At 48.7% G+C, this 22,321-nt stretch overlaps 1 protein-coding gene across 1 annotated transcript in view; it reads right to left on the minus strand.

Annotated features, from left to right (window-relative positions):
• The window catches only part of lrig1 (leucine-rich repeats and immunoglobulin-like domains 1), a 35,932-nt gene that overhangs the window by 5,812 nt on the left and 7,799 nt on the right, over nt 1-22,321 (minus strand). The window contains exons 2-12 of the mRNA XM_030091435.1: nt 17,438-17,509; nt 16,542-16,616; nt 9,288-9,425; nt 8,908-9,051; nt 7,842-7,985; nt 7,251-7,394; nt 5,290-5,433; nt 3,103-3,183; nt 1,316-1,387; nt 303-374; nt 33-196 (exon numbers count right to left, since the gene is read on the minus strand). Coding sequence (XP_029947295.1) covers nt 33-196; nt 303-374; nt 1,316-1,387; nt 3,103-3,183; nt 5,290-5,433; nt 7,251-7,394; nt 7,842-7,985; nt 8,908-9,051; nt 9,288-9,425; nt 16,542-16,616; nt 17,438-17,509 — 1,250 coding nt within the window. The remainder of the gene's footprint in view (nt 1-32; nt 197-302; nt 375-1,315; nt 1,388-3,102; nt 3,184-5,289; nt 5,434-7,250; nt 7,395-7,841; nt 7,986-8,907; nt 9,052-9,287; nt 9,426-16,541; nt 16,617-17,437; nt 17,510-22,321) is intronic.

A 22,321-nucleotide genomic window follows, 5' to 3' on the forward strand; every position in this document is an offset into this window, starting at 1 on the left:
CCGGGCGTTCGGGGCGGCGTTGAACAACTCACCGCAGACGAAGCTGCTGGGCGGAGCCTCGAAGATGCTGGTGCCCTTCAGGCTCTCCGGGTGAGCGCAGGAGGCGTTGACGCCGGCCTGCAGGCCTCGAGACGCCAGCCAGCCGGGCAGCCAGTGCAGCTGACAGTCGCACAGCAGACTGCTGCTCTGCACCAGCCTGAGAGGAGAGCCACGGCGTCAGCTGAATGTTTCTGCTTCTGCTGAAGGCTGCCAGTGTGTGTGTGTGTGTGTGTGTGTGTGTTTCAGTAAATGTGTTAACTCACAGAGTTTTGAGGTTCCTCATCTTACTGAAGGCGTCGGGCTGGATGGATCGGATGGCGTTCTCCCCCAGGTTCCTGTTTAGGAGATCAGGCACCGTCTTACAAACTGCAATTTTTGTGCTAATTCATTTACGTTTTAACTTAGTAATGAAAGTACAAGTAAACACTTCATCGTCGCAGCTGGACTTTTGCATTCATTTCAAATCTAAACTCTCCTGTTTAAATACCTGATTAAACAGTAGAAGTGGAGGGAATAAATGTAAAAAAAAAAAAAAACCCTCAAAAACATGTTACTCCTCTGCTATCGGTGCAGACTGGACATGCATACTTCTTTTCATCATAACTCCCAGACCGTTTATGATTTCCTGCCAAATGAAAAACTCCCAGGAAGCAGGCAGATTGAGCTCTGTGCTCATTAACTCGTCATTACAACAACCCACAGGACTCCAGCACTATGACGGTCTTCATCAGCGTGTCACGCATGACACTGTCCTATTGAAAAGCTGAATCTGGGTTCTCCCTCTCTCGACATTCTGCAGCTATAAAATCGAAACAGAACACGATGAGCAGGTAAATCAGAGAAACCTGAAAGAACGAGCAGAGCGGGTGAATGGTAACGGGGCGAATCAGAACCCAGAAACATCCCGGTCTGTGCGTCCGCCAGCTTTCCCATCACTCCCTGCCCTTGTCTGACAAAAGCCTGTGAAACAGCTTATAGGAATTCCTCTTCTTCGTCGCCATATGCTCAATAACTCCGCTCCTGCGCCGCGGCAGGAAAAGAGGAAGAAAAAAGGCCAAAGTTGAGATTGAGCGAGCCTAACGAGAGCGGAGCAGCTGGCCGCTCGCAAAAGCCCCTGTCTTCTCCTTTTACAAAGACGCTATTAAATTGCTAGCAACCTCCACTCTGCCAGCTACTTTTGGCAACGTCCACCCCTCCAGAACCCCCCCACCCCCGCCCCGTCACACTCCACCCTCTCTCTCTCTCTCTCTCTCTCTCTCTCTCGTGGGATACTCACAGGTGTTCCAGGGTCTCCAGGCCGGAGAAGGCTTTCTTGGCCACCGATTTGATCTTGTTTCCAAACAGAGTCCTGCCGTTTCCAAACATGAAGGGTGTCGATAGATGAAGGCAGAGAGGAAGAGAGAGAGAGTGGGGGGGGGGCACAATTAGCAAGGCTGAATCTGATAAGAGCGAAGGGATTGGGGTATTGGAAATCCGAACTGTGCGGAGATTAGCTGGGAGGAAGGGTGAGCGGGATTGAATGGGGGAGAGGTATGGTGGGCGGGTGGGGGAGGGGTAAAGGAAGGAGAGGGAGGGGGCACCTGGGCTTTGCGCCGCTCTTCAAAGACTACTTTTATCTTTATTAGAATTTAATAGCAATGACCAGGCAAGGCTCTCGGTGTGTGTGTGTGTGTGTGTGTGTGTGTGTGTGTGTGTGTGTGTGTGTGTGTGTGCCTGTCAAGCTGAAAAGTGAGTTGCTTTCCCCTCTGATTCGGGCTCCTAATCCCTTCCTCCACCCTCTCTGCTGGCTGCCACCTCCTCTCTCGTCCCGTGGCGGCGGGGAGCCACGGCCGGCCGGTCAGCTCACACTCAAGACCCCGCAGTTTAAACTCATCAGCGCATTTTAACGTTTTCCTATGACCTTTTCCTGTAAATGCAAAACTTTTCTCTAACGCTGCGTTTTCACTTGAAACGCGGTGTCAGTCTTGTCATAAGGAAGTCGATACTTTCTCAGTGAATCTGATTCGTCCTCGTGGTTCGCCTGGTGGAAAAGCTGCTTGTGGAGGCCTCGGCATGTGCAGCGGGGACTCCGATGCCCCCTTCTTTCCCTGTCAGACGTCTCGCCTTTTTTCCCAGGGCTCCCTCTGCCAGCTTCGGGATGCAGCGGGCCGCTTCCGCCAACGCCGTGACAAAAGAGGGCCGGGTCAGGGAGCGCGGGGCGTGGAAGGCGTTTGATGTTTGATGACTGAATGCGGCCCTCAATTTCACCCTCTCTCAGCTCCCAACAATCGGAGACTGGGAACGAGGGGACGAGAGGAGGGAAGGCACGGAGGAGGAATAGAAGTAAGCCTATTGGGGAGCAAACCCCTGCCAGCACGGAGAAAAGCCCTTTCTCTGCCTCTTTCTCTGTCTTATTCTTCCAGCGGCCCTCACACTGGGAACCATCTTGGCTGGACATCGTCTTTTCATCCTGCAGGTTGACGATTGCTGCTTGTTGCCAGCGACTTCATGCCCGATGTAACTGCTAAGAGCGCCAAGTTTTTCTACGCTGATCTCTTCGACTGACCACATGAAAACGGATTAGTAATGATAAACTGATTTAATAATCTCCCCTTTCTTTTTTTTTTTTTTTTTTTGCAGCATTATCAGTGTAAAGAAAAAGACTCAATTTGCTCGTAAAGTTTCTGGGAAATTAATATATCACAAGATAAAAGCTGGGCTGAAGAGAAAGCGGCCTGGCCTTTCACAGAACGGAGTAAAAAAAATTACCTTCAATGTTTCTCTGAAGGAGAAAGGGAGGCAGAGCGAGTCAATGCTCAGTGTGAGCGTTTCCTCTCCGAGGAAAGTGTGGAGTCCTGAGGCGACGGATGTCTTAAGCTTCTCATCTCAAACTGGCGAAGCTTATTTGGCAACGGGGAGAGCGAGCGGGAGTTGGACATAAACTTTTGGATGCGAGAAAAATGAGAGTTCTGGCTTCTGTTTCTGAAGATTCCTAGAGACAGCGGCAGGCCCGGACGGAGGGATGAAGAGGAGGGGTGGAAGAGGAGCGGGGGATAGAAGAAAGAGAAGAGGGGAGACACTCACAGCTTGTTGAGGCTGTCCAATCCGGAGAAGGCCCCATTGGTGTCCTCTATTGTCCCCGAGATGTCGTTATGGTCCAGCTCCCTGCGGAGAGAGGGAGAAAAGAAGGGGGGATAAGAGAGCTGGAAGGCGGGAGGAGGGACAGGGACGGGGTCTGGAGGGGTTTCACAGCCCTGGAAGTCACGGGTTTACCCCCCCATCCCCTTCCTGCTGCACCTGGCTTTGAGAGCCCCCGGTCCTTCTCTGCTCTGCCAACCGAGCGCATTCTTTCCTCGGAGGGGTGGAGCGTGAAGGCCGGCGTGAATGCACGTTTGCGTCCGTGTGTGTGTGTGTGTGTGTGTGAAGAAAACGCCGCAGGACGGGTAAAAAGCATGTATCATTCATGACGGGACGGAGGAACCGGCAAGGGCACAATGCCTGGAGATGGGTGGCAGGAAAGCCAAGAGTCTCAACGGGGTCGGGGGCCGGCTCTCGGCTGCGGCCAGGCGGAGTCGAAAACAGGACGAGAGGAGAGAAAGAGCTTCTTCCACAGCTGTCAGGGGTTTCCCAAAGCCTGCTGAATGCGTCTGCCGTCCCTCTTTTAAGGCCTGAAAACTGCCTCTTTATGTGAAGTCATAGCTGTGGAGGAGGCGCCGCTCCACCCTCCCAACCTCGCAATCATAAAGAAAAACAACAGAGCTGGAGAAACTCCACTCAACCATTAACGGCGTCCTCAAACTTTGGGAAAGGCCTCAGAGGATGACGGTCTGCTGCTCCCTCCTCCACCACCTCCACAAAAGCAGCCCCCTCCCCCTCCTCCTCCTCCTCCCGCTTTGCTTTCTAAGCATCTCTTCTCCCCCTCTGCTCCTTTCAGTCTCTGCTGGCCACTGTCTTAGTTGGAACTGGATTGGGGCTGCCAATTTCCTCCTCTTTCTGGCTGGCTGGATGTGAATGGCCGATGCCTTGTTAAAGCAAGGCCAGTGGTGGGGGGGTAGAGAGCAGAGAGAGAGAGAGAGAGAGAGAGAGAGGCCGGGCACATGGACAAGGGGGGCCCCGATGAGCACAACGACCCCCGTGGCCGAATTAGAGGGCAGGCTGGCTTGTTTGGAGCTTTCACACCCCGATGCAGGCTCCAGCCCCATGCCAGCACGGCTAGCGGCGCAGGCCCAATTAAAGCTCCCCCGGCTCCTTTTCAGGGCCCGGTCTCGGCCCGTCCTCCCCTCCACTGATTTGATTAGGCCTGCCTCAAAGACACGGAAAGCAGCACCGACACAAGAAAAAAAAAAAAAAAAAATCACGCAAAATCAAGATGCTGTGGGGACAAAACAAGACGACGACAGGATCCTCTTGGGATAAGAAACAAAACAAAAAGAGCAATTAAAGACCGCAAAGGCAGACAAGAGAGGAGGGTTGAGATTTGGCAGACGGAGCTGCTGTCCCACCCTCTCCACTTCCCTCCGTAGCGAGTTATCTCGAACCCGGAGTGCCAGCAGAGCGAGAGACGCCTTATGTGCGCTGGCTCGTCGTCTCGCTGCGAGAGAGCGAGCGAGGCAGGGAGCTTGTGGAGCGAGCCCTGGCACGATTCCTCTCTGGCTCGTTCGGCGAGAGGAGCTGGAGCCAAGGCGACCTTGGTCAGGAACCAAGACCCGCAAGTCTTCCTGCTGAATTTATCCACACTGGCTTTCTCCCTTTTGGTTTTCTCCTTTTCTGTTTTGTGCAAGAGGTGGATCGGAGGGGAAAAAAGAACTCCCCCCTTTATTCAAGGCTTTTAAAAGCCAGGGAAGGATCTCAAGGGAGCCGAGTGACACGGAACACTTTTCGATCCAAGTTTGTTGGGAACCTATGTTTGGAGACAAAACGAATCCCCTCCCACCTCCAACCCCGCCAAACAAAACCAGAGAGCTAAGTGAGAAAAGGCACAAAAACATGAAGAAGTTGCCAAAGAGACGGCGACAATAGACCCCTCATAAAAGTCACAAAGAGAAAGTCCTCAATAGGCACAGATGCAAATTAGACTAAAGTACACAATCAACACTTTTTCAAGTCAACCGAAGGGGCTGCGTTCGCCTAAATATCAAATATCGCATCGTCAAAGCCAATATTAAACGTCTCCGATTTCACTGCTCCCCAGTGGCACATCAGGGCAGCCTGGTAATGAGAGGGCTGCTGCTGCTGCTGCTGGGGGGTGGTGGTGGTGGGGGGTTTACTTACAGGACTCGGACGGCTTTGAGGCCTCTGAAGGCTCCCTCGTTGATGTGGCTGATGGAGTTGTGGCCCAGGCGCAGGGTCTGGAGATCCCCCAGCACAGCCAGGCTCCCCTCATCCAGACGAGTCAAGTTGTTGTAGGACAGATTCCTGGAGAGAGAGAGGGAGAGAGAGAGAGAGAGAGAGAGGGACAGACAGGCAGACACAGGGAGAGACGGGGTGAAAGAAGGTAGGAAAAGAAGGAAGAGGGAGAGACGTTCTGTGTGAGGTCTGGAAGGAGAAGCCGGCTGGCAGAACACCGAGGCGGCTCGCGACATCATTATACTTCAATTTCATGGCTGATTCGGAGTCTGCCCGCCACTCGCCGATGTGCTTTTCCACTGTGACCTTTTCCTCATCGCAAGTGGTTCTAATGGGGAACGAGCTTAGCAGAGCTTCGCCGAGGTCCTGATCACTTGACAAGGGAGAAAAAGGAATTCTTGTCTGGAACTCAAAGTGTCTACACTGTCTTTTTACGAGCGTCCCGGATCGTGTGGTGAACCCCGGCTGAAGATTCTGCCGCTTCGCTCCTCAAAGTGTCACTTCTTCATATATTCAGCCACTTAAGCTTGTCCTTGTTCCACAACGATGTGAATGGGATATTTTAGTTTTCTAAGCGCTTGAGTTGACACTCTCGAAGGCATCAACATCAGCTTTTTGAAAAGGAAATTCAGTGAATGATGTAAATGTTTCAATATTTTGCAGTACGTATCATAAATGCACAGTGGCCTACAGACTGAAGAGGTGACGGAATAGAAAGCCATCTCCTGTCTCCACTTTCATCATGACCCATAAAACCCAACCGTTCCCCTGGTGCAGGGGAGCAGCAAAGAAATAGTTTTTCCAAAGGGATTAATAAAGGAACATAAACGCTGCCAGCTTTTTTTTCTCAAGTGTGAAATTCTGCCAGTACGATAACGCTGCTTGTACGGATGTTTTATTTCCTGCAGTGTACATAATCCTTTCTGGTAAATCCTGATTACGAATAATAATAAATGCCATAATGGTATCTTTCAATCAGTGGTCAAAGGCAGTATTGTGCGTTTTATTGCCCTCTCCGTGGCCCTCTCCTTCTGCCTCTGTGTCCCGGCCTCAGGTTTGCTTGACCAATCATGTGTGCAGAGATTCTCCCCTGATGACCAGCTCAGCCTAGCGCATCAGGAATGCAATAACAGGCTCCTCATAAAGACAAGTCACTCACTTCTATCAGCCCCGAGTGTCATCATAACCCCAGATAATAAAAACCATATAACTGGTGACTGGTACGGCGGGGGCCGCACAGGAAGCGGCACCGAGATACACAGAGCAAACTAGCAGGATCGCCATCTCCGTTTTTATCCCTTTGCACTGCGTAACATAAACAAACACAGGCGCCGCGGGCGGCCTGGGCTACCTCCTGGTTAGCAACGCCTCAGCTGAGCGAAGCTCTTTAGAGCGGCGCTACAACGGTCGTGTCAACAGTACAGGGGAAGACTGTCAGATAATACGCTGGTAGACAAAGGCAGTGAAGGTGATCCTTTAGTGTAATTACCACAACACAACCAGCGGAGGATTACACGCCAGTTTGCCAAACCCCGGCGCTTCAGAGCGGAGCACAAAAACTCTTGTCGAAGGGCTTGAGTGCTGTAGAGCCCGGCTCTAATTATGGGATAAACAGCTTATCCTGAGAATAGCGGTGCGTATTAAGTGTTAAAGCAAAATGTCATTTAACCCTGGGGAAGGTAGATGGATGATACGGGTGGTGGGAGGGGCCACTGCAGTTCTCAGGCCTTCAGAATGACTCCGTTTGAGTCACAGGACTTTATGGCTAATTTTAAATCAACACTTTGCAACATAAATTTGCGCTGATTGTCCCAGTTTTGGGAACCGGCGAGAGAGGCTTTTGCTGAATCTAATCTGAAGAATCTAATTTAAAGGCTGGTACTCACAGCTCTCTCAGCTTCTGGCAGAACTTCCATCCGTCGGGGTTGATGCGAGCTATGGAGTTGTTACTGAGGAAGAGTTGCTGCAGGGAGGAGAGGCCGTACAGGGAGCCGCTGTTCACCTCCGTCAGGCTGTTATAGTCCAGGTGGCTGCAGGAGAACACCAGTGAAAATCAGTTTATGAGAGACTTCACTCTGAGCTGAAATGACTAAATTTGTCAGAGCACAAATCGTTGGCCATTACTTTGTAATTTTGCATGTAATTGGAATAATTGAGTTTAAAAAAAGCAGGTCAGCTCAGGAGAAGTGTGATTTTCCTGATTGTGCGCGAGTTCCAGTAAGGTTTAAACACATGTTCTTCTGAAAAGATCTGGCTGATGTGTGTTACTGTAACAGCCAGTAAGTGGTACAAATAGGATTAGTCCATCACATAGCGCACGTTCCCTGCTATTATTAGCACACGGATTCCATAAATGACATGCTTGACAATGCTGAGGCTATTTCTGTTGTGTGAAGTTTAGAGTGGTTAAAGGATGAATCAGCTGCATCTTGAACGCACGAATATTCTGGTACTTCTGTGTCTCTGATTTCACTTACAGGACTTTCATTTTGGCCAAATCCCAGAAGGCTCCGTCAGTCAGTTTGCTGATGCTGTTCCTCTGCAGCTTGAGGACCTCCAGACTGGACAGACCCTGGAAGGTCAGACCCTCCACCTGACGGATTCGGTTCCTGTTCAGCTCACTGCACACACACACACACACACACACACACAGAATCTGTAAGGCACTGTACGGCGATGAACGCTCTACTCAGGAATGCTATGCCCTCATTCTACACAAACATTCATCACGACCAAGTCAAAACCACAGAGGCCTGTAGCAAACACACATTCCTCGGCGGTGTCCTTTCCCCCGCTGGAATTAGCTCCCAAACAAAGGTCAAGCTTTGAATTAACTAAAAATGATGGATGGGCAGAAACGGTGGTGTAAGATGCTTAAAAACTACACCTGTTTTCTCTGTGCGTGTAACAATGAATGCGTGCAGCTGCGATGTGTGTGCGAGGGCTGTAAAAGCCCTCAGGTTGGCAAAGATAAACACCCACAGAGCTTTCTTTTGTGTCTCCTGTGCATCACCACCAGCGTGTGCAGATACAGTGTCACCCGGGCCACCTGGCTAACAAAAGGCACCTGGGGAAGCTACAATGAGGTGGAGGAGGGGGTGGGGGGGGGGTTAGACTCTCATTACGTGAGTCCCTTTGCTCTGCAGAATGGAGGCGTTGAGCTACAAATGGTTGGAGCTGGCTGTTCCACTGGAGGGAAGTTTGACGAAGATAATGGAGCATGATGTGGGGAACGAACGAAACCACTTTGGGGCTGTGGAAGGAGGCAATAAATCACAGATATTACGGCCCGGGTGTTTACCTAGTCAGACCTTATCCAGCCCAGGAGGTATAGCTCACACTAATAGCGTTCCGAATGTTAAACACACAGCTCTTGATCAACGGACACTCGAGACTCCTCCCTCTTTAGCGCTCTTTAAGTCTTTGAAATTGTGCAGCGTGTCTCGAGTGTTTTCGCAGGGCCGACCGTTCAGACAGACGAAAGCAGGGGCTTGTCAGCACGCTAACGCCGCTGTTAAGCTGATAGCATCCAGCGGTACTCACAGCTGGGTGAGCCTGGGGAGCTGGAAGGCTCTGACGGGGATCTGGTTGATGCGGTTTCGGCTCAGTCTCAGAACCTGCAGCGTGGAGCCCAGATGGTCCAGCGCTCCCAGCTCCAGCGCGCTGATCTTGTTGTTAGCCAGGTACCTGAACACAGACGCACCGCATAACAAGTTCATAACAAACCTCAAACATGGGCTGATAAAAAAATTTCTTTTCTTTTTTTGCATGCTTCTTTAATGCTGCAATGAGTTCACCTCATGTAGTCTCGCTTTGACATTAAAAACAATCTTGTTATTGATAATCCAGACACAAATGAGAAGGATAGTTTTATTAAGCCTGGTGTGTTACGAGCAACAGAAACGCCCCCAGGTTTTACTCACAGGTCTCTGATTTGGAGGCCCGCGGGGAAGCAGTGTCCCCGCAGCTCACTGACGTTGTTATTGCTCAGGTCCAGCGTCTCCACAGAGACCAGCTCTCTGGTCCGTCTGCCGTCGATACTGCGGATCTTATTGTGATGTCTGGAAAGCAAAGAAGGTACATAAAAAAAGAAGAATAGTGTTAAATGCAGTTAAACACTGGACCCAAAACAACAAAATCCCAATCCTCTGGTTGTCGGTGTCCCTATAACCTCACCTGACCCACCAAACGAATGTTCATCTTCTTCAAACAACTCAGAAGCCAAAGAAACAACTGCAAAATCTGATCAACTCTTCAACCGCAGCTACCTGTGCTTAAGAACATCTGACTATTATCACGGTCTTCAAATTCTCAGCAGACAAGGTACAAGAGAGGTTTTGATGAAACAAAGGATGCGTGGTGATTCCACATCGGGAAACAAGCTAAATGTTTCCTACGCAGACCGAAAACACACGAGCTCAGCTCAGGAGCTGCGTCTGGACTCTGTTTTGTTAGCCTACACTGCTGAGCCAGACGCCTAAGAGGAGACTGAGCGGATTTCAACTGTAATTTTGGCCTCGTTTTGGGGGTCTCTTGTGGAATGGAGGGTCACTTGCTCCACATCTGTATCGGGTTATTTTGGGAATTTGGACTTGTGGCCAAAATGAAAAAAAAGAAAAAAAAAAAAAAAGAAAGAAAAAAACTGAACGATACAGTAAAAGAATGCTGTTTCTCTTCAATCTGGAGGAGACGTGGAATGTGGGAAATAGCGTTCGATGGTGATCCATCTTGCTACATCAGTGCTGTGTGTGTGTGTGAGTGTGTGTTAAGAGTTGGGCTTGTGACATGTCAGCCTACACATAAGCTTGTGTGCTCTCAATCCCACACTGGTTACATTTCTGACCTCCTTCCATCATTTTTTCCCCCCAATCGGACTCTTTTGGGAAAGTTGACTGTGGAAATACATTTATTTCCACGAGTGAATTCAACAAAGTGATTTAGCATCAAACTCCACAACGAGGAAGAGTCGTCTGAAGTGGACCGATCCATTCCTTCACAATCACACTCGGGGTTTTGGCAAATCTGATGATACGCGTTCTGACCGTGTCAAAGCCAGTCCGATGAGATCCAGATGATTGTCTTATCAGAGGCTAAGAATATTCCAAGCACCTGGCAGACTGACAGATCGGCCTGCTGCAGGTGTTTGGAGCACGTTCCACCAGCCAGTGTGGTATATTCAACACTTCTTGTACTCTGTCATAATCGATCTTAACTTAACAGAGCGTGTAGGCCTGGCTTTACTGCTGCGTCATTCGTTAAAAATACCATTAACTCAGTGAAGTGAACTAGTCAGCAGCGAAGGCAGGACAATCAGTCTCTTCCAGATTAACCTTCACTGGTTTAAAAATGTTCAAATCTGTGTATTGATTCACTGAACCACCCAGAATTTGAGAATATTGGCGCGCGCGACTGTATGTGTGTGTGTGTGTGTGTGTGTGTGTGTGTGTGTGTGGGCATGTGTGTTTCACAGAGAGCAAAGGAGAGCAGGTGTCCTACCAGTCAAACTCATCAAAACAAGGTCAGTCCCTCCTTCCTTCCTAGCCTTCAGCTAACAACTACTAACAGATGAATGCACACACACACACACACATATTTATTGGCGTCTGAGAGGAGGAGGGGTCACACCGCAGAGGCCCACCTGAATAAACAGTGGCAGAAATGGTTAAGGATGAGCACACATGCGCAAACACGCACGCACACAACACAAATAACAACTGCGCGCGCACACATACACACACACACACACACACACACACATACACACACACACACACACACACACACACATACACACACACACACACACACACACACACACAAGACGGAGCAACACACAGTGGCTACAGTGAGCAGAAGGGGGGAAAGGGGAAGGGAAGGAATGGGGGAGGAGAAAAAAAAAGGAGGCGGGAGCAAATTAAAGAGTGAGGTGGGGTCAACAGCTGGTGACCTTTGCTGGGAAAAACAGATCAGTCTCAAACTGGTGGGAGAGGTTGACCTCTCTCACTCTTTCTCTCGCCCCGCTCTACTTCCAGGGCTAAAACCGAATTCCCCTTTCCCCCCGTCTCCCTTCCGACATCCCACAGCCGAAAGCCCAGCTGTGGGTGAGAGGCAGATAAAGCCTCCGTGCTCGACGCGTTTGAAGTCCGCACATACAATAGCAGCGTTTATAAAAACTGATTATCATACAGCCAGTGACAGTTCTGATGAAGAGGAGTTTGGTTTGCTCTTGTTCTCTTTGATGTCTGCGAGGGCCTTATGCGCCTTGATTCCACTTAATTCCAAATCTCATTACCCTGCCCCATTGACCATCTGATTAGCGTGGGCCCGGCTCGTTCTGACACTTCTTTTGATGTAGAGCGGGTCCATCAGGGGTTTGCACTAGCATACCCACTCTCCTGCTTCCAGTGTCATCTCTGAGGTCGATTGTTTGGCCTGTCCCTTTTCCGTTTGAAGCCGGCGATGGGGGACAAAAGGAGAATTATTTCAAAATCAGATCATCCAGCGGGCCATATGATTTCCATCCCTGGCCTCTTTGATGTCGACCGGGCAGGCAGCGAGCACAATGGGAAAGTTTGTGCTGCTCTGCTGTCACTTTGACACTGTATTTTTAAAACTTTCTGTTGCTTCTACTTTTTTTTTTTCTTTTTTTGGGGGGGGGGGGGGGGGGGGGTTGGTGGGGGGAGACATCCTGCTGTTGCATTCTCAGAGCCTGTGGGACATCCAGTGGGCTCGCCAAGAGCATTGTGGGACAGTGGGAGAACGGGCATATGGGTCTTTGAACGCGTCATGAGAGAAGCTCCAACATGCTCAGATGATCGGTTTTACTGTTCGACTCAGTTCTTGGTGAAATGCACCTCAAGGCCTCAGACCGGTCGCCTTGCTGACAGACAGTGAAGGCGGCCATCCTGTCAGGTTTATCTGCGCCTAATGAATTCCACAAGGGCTGCCGCCATCAGAAAGAGCTGCCAGACATGTCAGTGGAGGACTAAAGGGAGCGAGCAACAGGAAGCAGAAAAATGCAAAAGAAAGGCACTGAGTCACCTCTCCACTAAGCAAGAGATTAGGAAGAAAGAAGAGGGCTAAGCAAATCAGGAGCAGCCAAAAAGCATTCCTTTTTAGGAATTTCTGCTCTTCTTTGTAATTCTGTGTAGCACATCAGCAAGTTCAACCTTTCCAAGACTGTGAATTGAACTGCTCTGAACAGATCCGTTAATCGTAGGGGGTTTTTGGACAAGAGGAGCCTTTTTCGTAGCTTTGATGCCCCATCAGAACCTGTGCGTGGTCACACTTTGGTAAATCCACACTCCTTTCATGTTTGGAGGCCATTTTTAGCCACTTTTCAACCAAACTTTTGGTTTGAGGTCTTTGAGGAACTAAAGGGTTTCACAGTGGGACACCGGGAAAAGCAATGAATGAATTCCTCCGATCAGAAGGGCACAATAAGAAGACAATCAGTGTCTGAAACGGCAATGCCCAAAAGCAAGGCAGAGGCCGGCGTCTGCGCTTCACTTGTGCTGTGTTTGATCATGCTTCACTACATTGTAAACAGGATCATTGAAACAACACTGGAAAGAAGAAACAAAGTGGCAGGGCTGATCCAAAACACCAGAAATGTTTCAGTCCTCCGTTTCATCAAAGCACAGCAGAGATAAATGAAGCTTAGCGTTTGGTACAGAGTTGTTTTTTTATTAATGCGATACAGCCAGTAGTCATCCAGTCAGACATTTCGCACTGCAGACCAAACGCCCGACGTTTCTGAACCTTCGGAATGTACCCACGGCCAGGGACTTTTTCAGGGTAAGAAAAATTATCCCAAACTAAATTTAGAAACTCATTTCGGCAGTTGGTGATAGTTCCTAGTGCTTGGGGAAAGTTCCTGTGGTCAAAATGCTGATTTTCAGTCATTACTTTGGAGCAAACACTGGGTACTTCGCTCCTAAATGGAGCATGAAGAACCACGTAAGAACAATTCATGTGGATGCAGGTCTAATGGCAAAAACACAACTCATCTCTTTGTATTTTTTCACAACAAGGTATAAAAATAATAAAAAAAAACAAACTAGTTTTGATTAATATTTTCTGGATCCGGTCGGTACAGCTCAAGAACCCTCGATAAAGTGTTCTGGTGAGCTCTGTTGTGTCATTTCAGAGGACCGTTTGGATACAGAATCATATACAGAAAACAAGCTTCAAGCTATGTGTGTACCTGTCAGGGAAAACAAACAGCTCGGGAACTTTCTGGTCTGACTTCGCCAACTGTGTCACAAGCTGATAATTACCTATTAAGTGACGAGTTTTCTTATAGGAAATATGGTTGCTAGATAAATAGACAAAAAGTAGTTCCCTTACCTCAGTACAGCTCAGAATTTACTGTGTTTTTAGTTCTGCCAACAAATCCCTGCTGTCTTCCCCTCAAAATATGATAAATACTGTATTACTCAGGAGCTTTGGAGACCTTGAATCCGTTTCATTTACAGACAGTGTAGATAAATCAAGGCAAGTTTAGTTTATTTCTAATAGCACTATTCAGGCACGAGGTAATTTAAAGAGCTTTACAGGCACATTGAAGGCATAAAAATACAACTCAATAAAATAAAGTAACAAGAAACATTGCAATTGGGTTAAAGGAAAGCGCCATAAACAAGTGAAATACGTCAGACGAGCGCCGAGCACAGAAGTGGATCCATGCGGAATGAGAAAAACTGGCCGCCACACACTGTCGGTCTAATACACAGCTGTGGAGGATTTGCTGAGTTCGAGAGTGGAATAATTGGGACTATTTTTTGTGCGCTGATGTTTTGTGTTATTTTTCACAACTCATTTTCTTCATGTCTTCTACCAAACGGTGTATTTCTAAATGACACAAATGCAGAATTGTGGACTTTCAAAATGATTCTGAGTCAAGTTACTGAAAACTGAAGACGGATGGTGAACTTGTTCCGAGTTGTTTTCCTTCTCAAAAATGTAATACCAGCCATGTCTTACTTGACTCCTCTTTCATCAGTAAATGATTGGCCACTGACTCACTGGTGAACGGGCAGACACAAGCGTTTGGTTTTCAGACAGAACTATATGAAAGATTCTCAGAGATTAGAGAATTTGCTGAAGACAGACTCCCTCTCAATTTGTTTGTGTGCACGAGGAGCTGCCGTCTCACACAAACTTGTAGTTGGACAACATTCCAGACTATCTCAAACTCATGGCACGACAGTGGCCTGCAGTGTGTTTGCCAGCACGCACAGAGAAAACCCTGGCGCAGTCCAGACGGCTCGGTCGGTCGGGGCACTGGAATCAATTTTTGGAAGAACAAAAAACAAAAACTTGAGCCTGCGTTGACTTCCCTTCGTCCTCCGTCTGCACCCTCCTGCTATCTCCTCCACTGCTTCTCCTTAACCAGACCTCTTTCAACGTGGGCTGATGTCATCCCGGCCCGGCGCTATTCACATCCCTCCCCGTTTTCTCATCCTTCCTCCCCTCCTCGCTGTTGCCCGTTTTACTGTAAGCCATGTGACTGACAGCTGCAGCTGCAAGTGCTTCGGCAGGCCTTCGCCTCAGCTGCGTGGCTTTGTAAAAATCTGACCCTCCCTCCAGCCTCCACTCCCATCGCCGCTACAGAGCCTCCCCCTCCCCCTAGCAACAGGCCTCAAGTCAGGCCAAAAAAAGACACCCCGATCATTCGGATGGGCCGTGACACAGTTTGTGCACGTAAAGGTGAACTCGCGCCGCTCTCTGTTCGGACCGCCCTGATCCAGGCTCATAATGCGCCCTATCTGTGGAAAAATGGCACATTTGACCGGACAGGTGTCGGCGTTTGCTGAGTCAAACTTCAAATCACTCCCCCATGCCGACTGCCCACGGCTTACAGGAATATTCTGACCACATCAGTGCATCATGGTCAGTTCTGAGAAGCAGGCAGATGACACATGGGGGGGGAGGCGAGCGTGTGACTCCCACGAAGCTCACCGCTGAAAGCGATACGACGGCGACCGACGTGACGGGAGCCGGCAGCTGAGCGCTTTACTACCGGGCGCTCGGCGGAGCTGCCAAGTCAAGGTGTGAAAGAAAATACGGGCGCAGTGCTAACGGTTAGCAACGGGCTAGCTTAGAGGGGGCGGACGACTTTCTTGTTTCGGGTTGAATGAGATGCGAGAATGTTCCCCGGTCACACGAGAGGAAAAAACAACAGAGCGTCCAACATATGATACCAGTGGAACATCGACACCGTCACACTCAGCCCTCTGTGCGAGCGCGCCTGACATAATTTTCTTCTAATAAACATAGCAACAAGCTTTTATATCGTTCTGACTTTCATCTCTACCCTGTTTCGCTCCGATTTGGGCAAGCCTTTTATTCCGCCGATTGCTTTGTGTGCATGGCATTCCTCTTGGCATTCCTGAGTGTCACAGCAACACAACAACTTAGCGTTGGTACTCGAATTACACTGAAGATTGAGGTATTGGATGAATAATGAACTGCGGCTTGTGTACACATGCTGTTCTCTGTTTTTGGCAGTCGCAGAAACTCAAGTACTACTAGTGCATTCCAATGAATTACAAAGGGTTTTGAGTTTCTGGAATCAATATTTTGCATATTTTTGTGCATTTTCCTAAAACTTTGTATTTGGCAACCACCAAAGAGCCACAACGTTCCTTGAGATGGGTTTAAAACCAGGCTGCTGAGTACACTTCAGTAATGCGTAGGCTCACACACACACACACACACACACACACACACACACACACACACCCACACAGGCGCACATACGCCCTTCCCAAATACGGCAGTAAATCTCCGGTGAGATGCCAGCGCTGGCAGTCCCCAAAGGCACGGTTTCACAACTGCAAGCAGCCAAGCAGGAACTGCACACGAGCTCAGTGAGACGCCGCAGACGAGGCCGGCTAATGAGACCAGTCGCTTATTCGACCACATGCTGATCGCTCCAGACAGACTCTCAGTGCCGTTGGCACCAGAGAGCCCGCTGCCGAGGGCAGCTCGGATCCGGCTTCAGGCGGCCCGGTCGCTTTGTCGCAGCGTTCACTGAGGAGATGCTGAGGCAAACGCAGTCTCGACAGACGTCACGAGACTATTTCAAGAGCGCTTCAAAGAGGCCACTGGAACTAAGAATACAGCCGCACCATTCTGATACCATGTTAAGCAGTGAGGCGAGCGGTACTCACAGGTAGAGGGATACGATCTTGGAAGCAGCCTGTCCTAAATCCGGTATGGAGGTCAGTTCATTGTGGTCGAGCCTCCTGAAATCGACACGCACACAGGGATACACTGTTAGACAAGACTCGTGCACAGAAAATATAAGCATGGCAATGCCATTGTAAAAATATGTATAAGGAGGAGGATATGTATGTGGAGAAAGTATTTTACACCAGAGGGTTTCATTAAAATTGGCTTTATGTTGAGATTTCCGCTGTAATTGTTTAGTCTTGTGAAAACAAAAGAAAGATGAAATCGGGCTATATGTGGCCCCTGAACTCAAATGTGTTTGACACCCCGTTATAGAAGCACGAGTGAAAGACATTTTAATTCACTGGGTCTTCAGTAACATGAATCATACCTCGAATAAATCAAAAACATTTCAAATACAACTTGTCACGTCTGCCGCAGAGCAAGTGGCAAAGTCATCTTTTTAAAGACCAAAAATAACCCGGGAGTAAAACAGATGTCCAGGAGCGTATGACTCCGGCCAGCAGGCCTGCCAAAGATGTCACCAGAGTGTGTATCACTGGTTAGCTCGTGCGCGTGTGTGTGTGTGTGTGTGTGTGTGTGCCTTGTGTACCGGCGCTGAGTGACACAAAGCCAAGCCCTCTCCTCACCATATAAAATATTTACAAGGCCGGTGTTGGCCACAGTATCAGGTGGTGGAGGGGAAGGCTTAATATAGAAAACCGCCGCTTAATTCTCAATTGGGCTTAGCTCAAGGCGACGCACATGAAGGGTGCTGCTAGGAAGTGAGAGGTAGTTTGTCATGGATGAAAACCTTCCTCAACTCTTGGATAAAGAGAAAGAAAGCAAAAGGAAAACTGAATGTGAAGGTGTTCGGATGAAGGAGATTACTTACAGCTCTCTCAAGTTGAGAAGGTTGGCAAAGGCTTCGGGGTTGATGACAGTTAGCTTGTTGTGGCCAAGATTTCTGAAAACAGAAAGGACAACGTTTATGTCAAGGTGCTTGAAATCCAACAACCTGTTCATTTGCGCATTTATTACATTTTTTTTAAGTTGTTTTATTTTGCGTCGTTTAAACCGGGACCTCGATCGATGGCAACAATTATATCTCCCACTTGACAAACTGCCTGATCCGTTCACATTAAGTACGCCTCCAAACACTGCAGTGCATAAATTCAGCCGGCCTTCAAGAAGGGCCGCGATCGATACCGTCGATACAGGGTGTCTCTCTCCCGGCTCGCTTTCCAAACATAACCCACAGGCCATTCATCTGCAGCAGTCAATTTGCACTTTAGGCTAACAGTGTATTTAATAGCTGGCACTTGACTTGTACCGAGGCTTATTAGAGAGTGATTTGTCTGTTGATACAGAGACAGTGCTGTCAGAGAGGGAGTGAATGAGGCCTGCGAGGGGGAGGAGGCGGCTGCGGGTGAACCCAGCACACATTTCGGATTGAGATTCCCACCGCATGTGAACCGAGCTTATTTCATGCATAAATAAGTGCGATCGCTGCCCCCTCTACACACACACACACACACACACACACACACACACACACACACACAGACGCATACGCACACGCCTCCTGCCTCGCTGGCATGCGGCTTGCCCGTTGGCAGCGAGGCGGCCGCAGTGAGAGCGCTGTTTGTGTTTGCGGGGTGGGGTTAGGTCGGGCGAGACAAAGGGAGCCCACAGCTCCGAGCCGCCCGCCTCCCGCCCCTCCGTCCCTCCGACCAGACGTGAGAGACGACCCAGGAATGTTTCACAGGCCTGCCGAGAGATGGCTACTTGTTCCCAGAGACTGCAGGGACACTTTTACCTGATTTAACACATTCCTCATTCTCTTGTCCCGCCGTGGCCTTAAAGGACCTATGGGGCCAAAAAAACCTCTTTGCAATTTACCATGAGTGGGAACGCATATAAAGAGAGCTAAAAACCACAATAAACCACTTTTAGTTATGCATCATGAACTTTTTAAAACAATTTATGCCTATTAATCTCAATATCACTTTACAGATTTCCCTTTCTTGTCTTCAGAGCTCAATTGCAGATAATGACAGCCTCCTACTGCACTCACATGTGTGCGTGTGTGTTCGTGTGTGACGAGATAATAGCAGCGCATGTGTCTGCCCTGCAGGCAAAGGACTGACAAGGAGGTGTGCACGCATGTCTGTGTCGCGATCAATTACTGGGGAACCTCCCATTGTGGCCTCAACTGCTAAATTGTCGTCCCCTGCAACGGGAGGCAATTACCTCGTTACGGCCACCGCCTGGAGGTATGGATAATCGTCCAGCGCACGCACGCACACACACACACACACACACACACACACACACACACACACACGCATACACACATTTCTGCAGCAGACAGGATGAACTTGGGAGAGCGCTGTCTACTGAAAGTTCAAACCGGAGTTTTGATGAGGTTGAGGAGCTTTACCGGTCACCGTAAGGAATTACTCGGAGTTCGGTCATTATTTTGAAGTGGATTGGAGGAATTTCGCCGTGCATGTGTTTATTTGTGTGACACTCCAAGCCTAAAATGAAGAATGGCAAAACAACACAAGCCGGAGACTGGGAAAATTAAAAAAAAAGAAGTCTCGTTTGCGAGTTAAACCTGCCATGCCAGTGCTAAAGGCCGTGGCAATAAACAAAACTAGTCCTTTGTGTGTGTGTGTGTGTGTGTGTGTGTGTGTGTGTGTGTGTGTGTGTGTGTGTGTGTGTGTGTGTGTGCGTGTGTGTGTGTGCATACGTGCATGGGTGTGTGTGTGCACAAACAGGCATATGGCTTTTTCCTCAGTCATGCATGGTGTTTACACAACTGAGCCTTTTTCTCCAGACTATCCGTTCGGATTAATTTTGACTTCCCTATCAGATGAGATAAGTTTCACAGTGTTTTAGCGCCTACTGCAAGGCCGACGAAGATAAAACTTTGTTCACGTAGGGGCAGAGGAGGGGGAATGCAGCTTCAGTGCTGACAGAGGCAAATGGGTTTTCAAGCTCTTTGACTTTGAGGGGGAATTTGAGGCTGCTGCATGTGTGGAAAGACGCACATGAATAGGAACAAGTCACACTCGTACAAACGAAAACAACCAGTCAGAAGTTAAACCGGTATTAACCTTCTATAAAAACAGGCTCTATGATTCAGCCACTAGTAAAAGGATGTGTTGTTGAGATGCTGTGAATAAGCACAAAGTGATTTAGCTTGTGAATTCTTTGAATGCTTGAAACGCTGCGTTCTTTTGTATGGAACAGCTACTTCATAATGGTTGGACATTTCTCAGCGCCATTCAAATCAAAAGAACATAAACAAAGAAAGTGTGGGATAATGAGAAGATGCAGGCTGAGCCAAGTAGCGATTTTCCCTCCAATTTGAAGCCGCTGTACGGCATGCAGGTGAGCACTTTGCACAATTAGCTTTAAATATAACAAAAGCAGGCCGTATTTAATGTCTGCTATCCAGTCCACACTGGAGCCTGCAGCTGTACTGGCCACCAGCAAGCTCAAAGGTCAGAGTAACCCGCGTTCTGTCAGCAGAACTGGAGGGACATGAAACAAGAGGGCAGCTGTAGAGAGGGCTCATATGGGATAAAGAGGCACAGTTACAATCCCACCTTCCAACCCCACCCGGCCGGTCCAGGGCCGCCTCGGTCCAATGCCCCACATGTCGCACACAATGTCCACAAGAAGGAAATAACACCTCGCCTGAGCACGAAAGGCCAGAAATCATCGTTGCTGTAACATAATGACTCATGATGACAATAATCGCCACTTCTTGAAAAACAATGAGCTGGTGAAGAGCTAAATGTCAAATTACAGACATTGGTTGTCTTTTAAATTGACTCACAATTCAGGCTTCAATTCTTCTGCAACGTGAGCTCCTGAGCCATGAAAACCATCGGGAGTCCCGGTGACAACTGGAATGTTCTGTTTGTTACACAGGTTTGACATGAAGAAGTGAGTCACTTCTGAGTTTGTGTGAAAGTCACTCAAAGACAATGTGAAAAAAACAAAGGCAAATCAACAGCTGGATCATACAGAGGACTGCTTTTAGCTGCAGTTCCATTCATCATTCAAGACGGCAGATATAAGTTAACCAATGTCTGGGGGCCTACAAGAGTGATCTGAACATTTGCTTCTGTCTCAGCCAACCTGGGAAAGAAGTCTTCAAAAGACAAAGTGATAAAGTCGTAAAAAGGCCCGTTTGATGAAGCGTCTGTCTCGCAAAGAAAAACAGGGCTCAGTGCCTGCAATAAACCGTCATTGCTGGACCACGTAGCTGATTTGACAACCAAAACTCATTAAAGCGCTTTAAAAAATAGCAGTGTTATGGGTGCTGTGGGAGTCGAGTGAAAGCTGGGAGTGCTTGAAGTGATGTCATTGCAAATGACACTATGCTAGTAAGTCAGCTCATAGTCTGTGTGTGGGAGAAGAGGGTGTTTGAGTGTGTGTGTGTGTGAGCAGGGAGGGAGGGAGGGACGGAGCGGGGACCCGTACACACACCACACACAGATACATCATCATTATCTTTCCCGTTTGCAGCGCAGATAAATGCGGCGCGAACTTTGCTCGCGGAAAGTGTGAAGTGATGTCAGTGATGAGCCTCCTGTAGTCCAGCTGCAAGACAAAGGCCCTTTAATGCGGCTGCTTTCAGAGCATCATAAAACCAGTCAAATAATAACCTGCGTGTCAGAGAGCCAGAGGCAGGCACACACACACACACCGCTCTTCCTGCCATAAAGGACCAGTTTATAGCTCAGCAACTGCAGTGAGAGTGTACACAAAGCTAACACCAGCTTCAGGCCACCATTTTACACGCAAGACAAACTTAAGGAAACGAGGAGGAGGAGGAGGAGGAGGAGGAAGAGGAGGAGAAGAAAAGCATACAATATCTTATCAACTTTGACAAGGTTAAAAGCATAAGCTGACCAACAAGATTTGTTACAACAGTGATAAATCCGATTCGCTAAAATCCATGAAAAACTGCCAGCAAGCGTGAGATCCTGAAAGGGTGGGGAGGTAAAGGGGGGGGACTTAGGTGCAAGATCAGAGAGACGTAGCGCAGATGGGGTCGGCATATTTCACCATTTGCATTACAGATCCCCGACGCCCCCACACAACTCAACAAAGAAGCTGCTCGGGCCTTTGAAATCAGTCAGGCCCGGAGCGTGACTCTGTTTCTGAAGTTTTTCCGAGGCAGGAAGAACGGGCCAACATCTTGGGACCATGTGCAGCGCGCCGCTCTCGGGAACGGCAGACGGAGCGGGGCCCTCCAAACAAACAGGGACAAGGTTGAGAAAAGAGTCTGCACCAGCCCGAGGCACGACGTGAACCCGTGGCCGGGCCCAGCGACGCCAGCCTGGACACTCCGGATGAGGAGTTCAATCACAACCTACAACAGGCTGCAATGTGTAAGAATGAAGTCAGGCCACATGCACCCATGGTTAGGGGGAAAAAGTCAAGATATCATACTCCCAGACACTCAGTCTCAGAACGCTACCCTTAGTTTGATGTCTAAATTAAAAGCTGTTGTTAACACAGGATTTTCAATGTTTTTGTCCAAAACATAAATATGTCAACTATTAAATCACTGATGTTTCTAAGAACTTCACAAATGAGGCTGCAGAGGCTCTTGGGGAAGTTATGTCATTGCATCAAACTAGGGACAAGTCTTTATTCATAGCCACTTTGATTCTAGCCAGGCTTCAGCAGAATACTTTCAATAAAACGTAGTTACGGTGTGTTCAAAGCCAAACTCCTAAGCTGAAAAGGTCTG

Source organism: Salarias fasciatus, chromosome 5 (assembly GCF_902148845.1).
Source record: "Salarias fasciatus chromosome 5, fSalaFa1.1, whole genome shotgun sequence".
NCBI classification, from domain to species: domain Eukaryota; kingdom Metazoa; phylum Chordata; class Actinopteri; order Blenniiformes; family Blenniidae; genus Salarias; species Salarias fasciatus.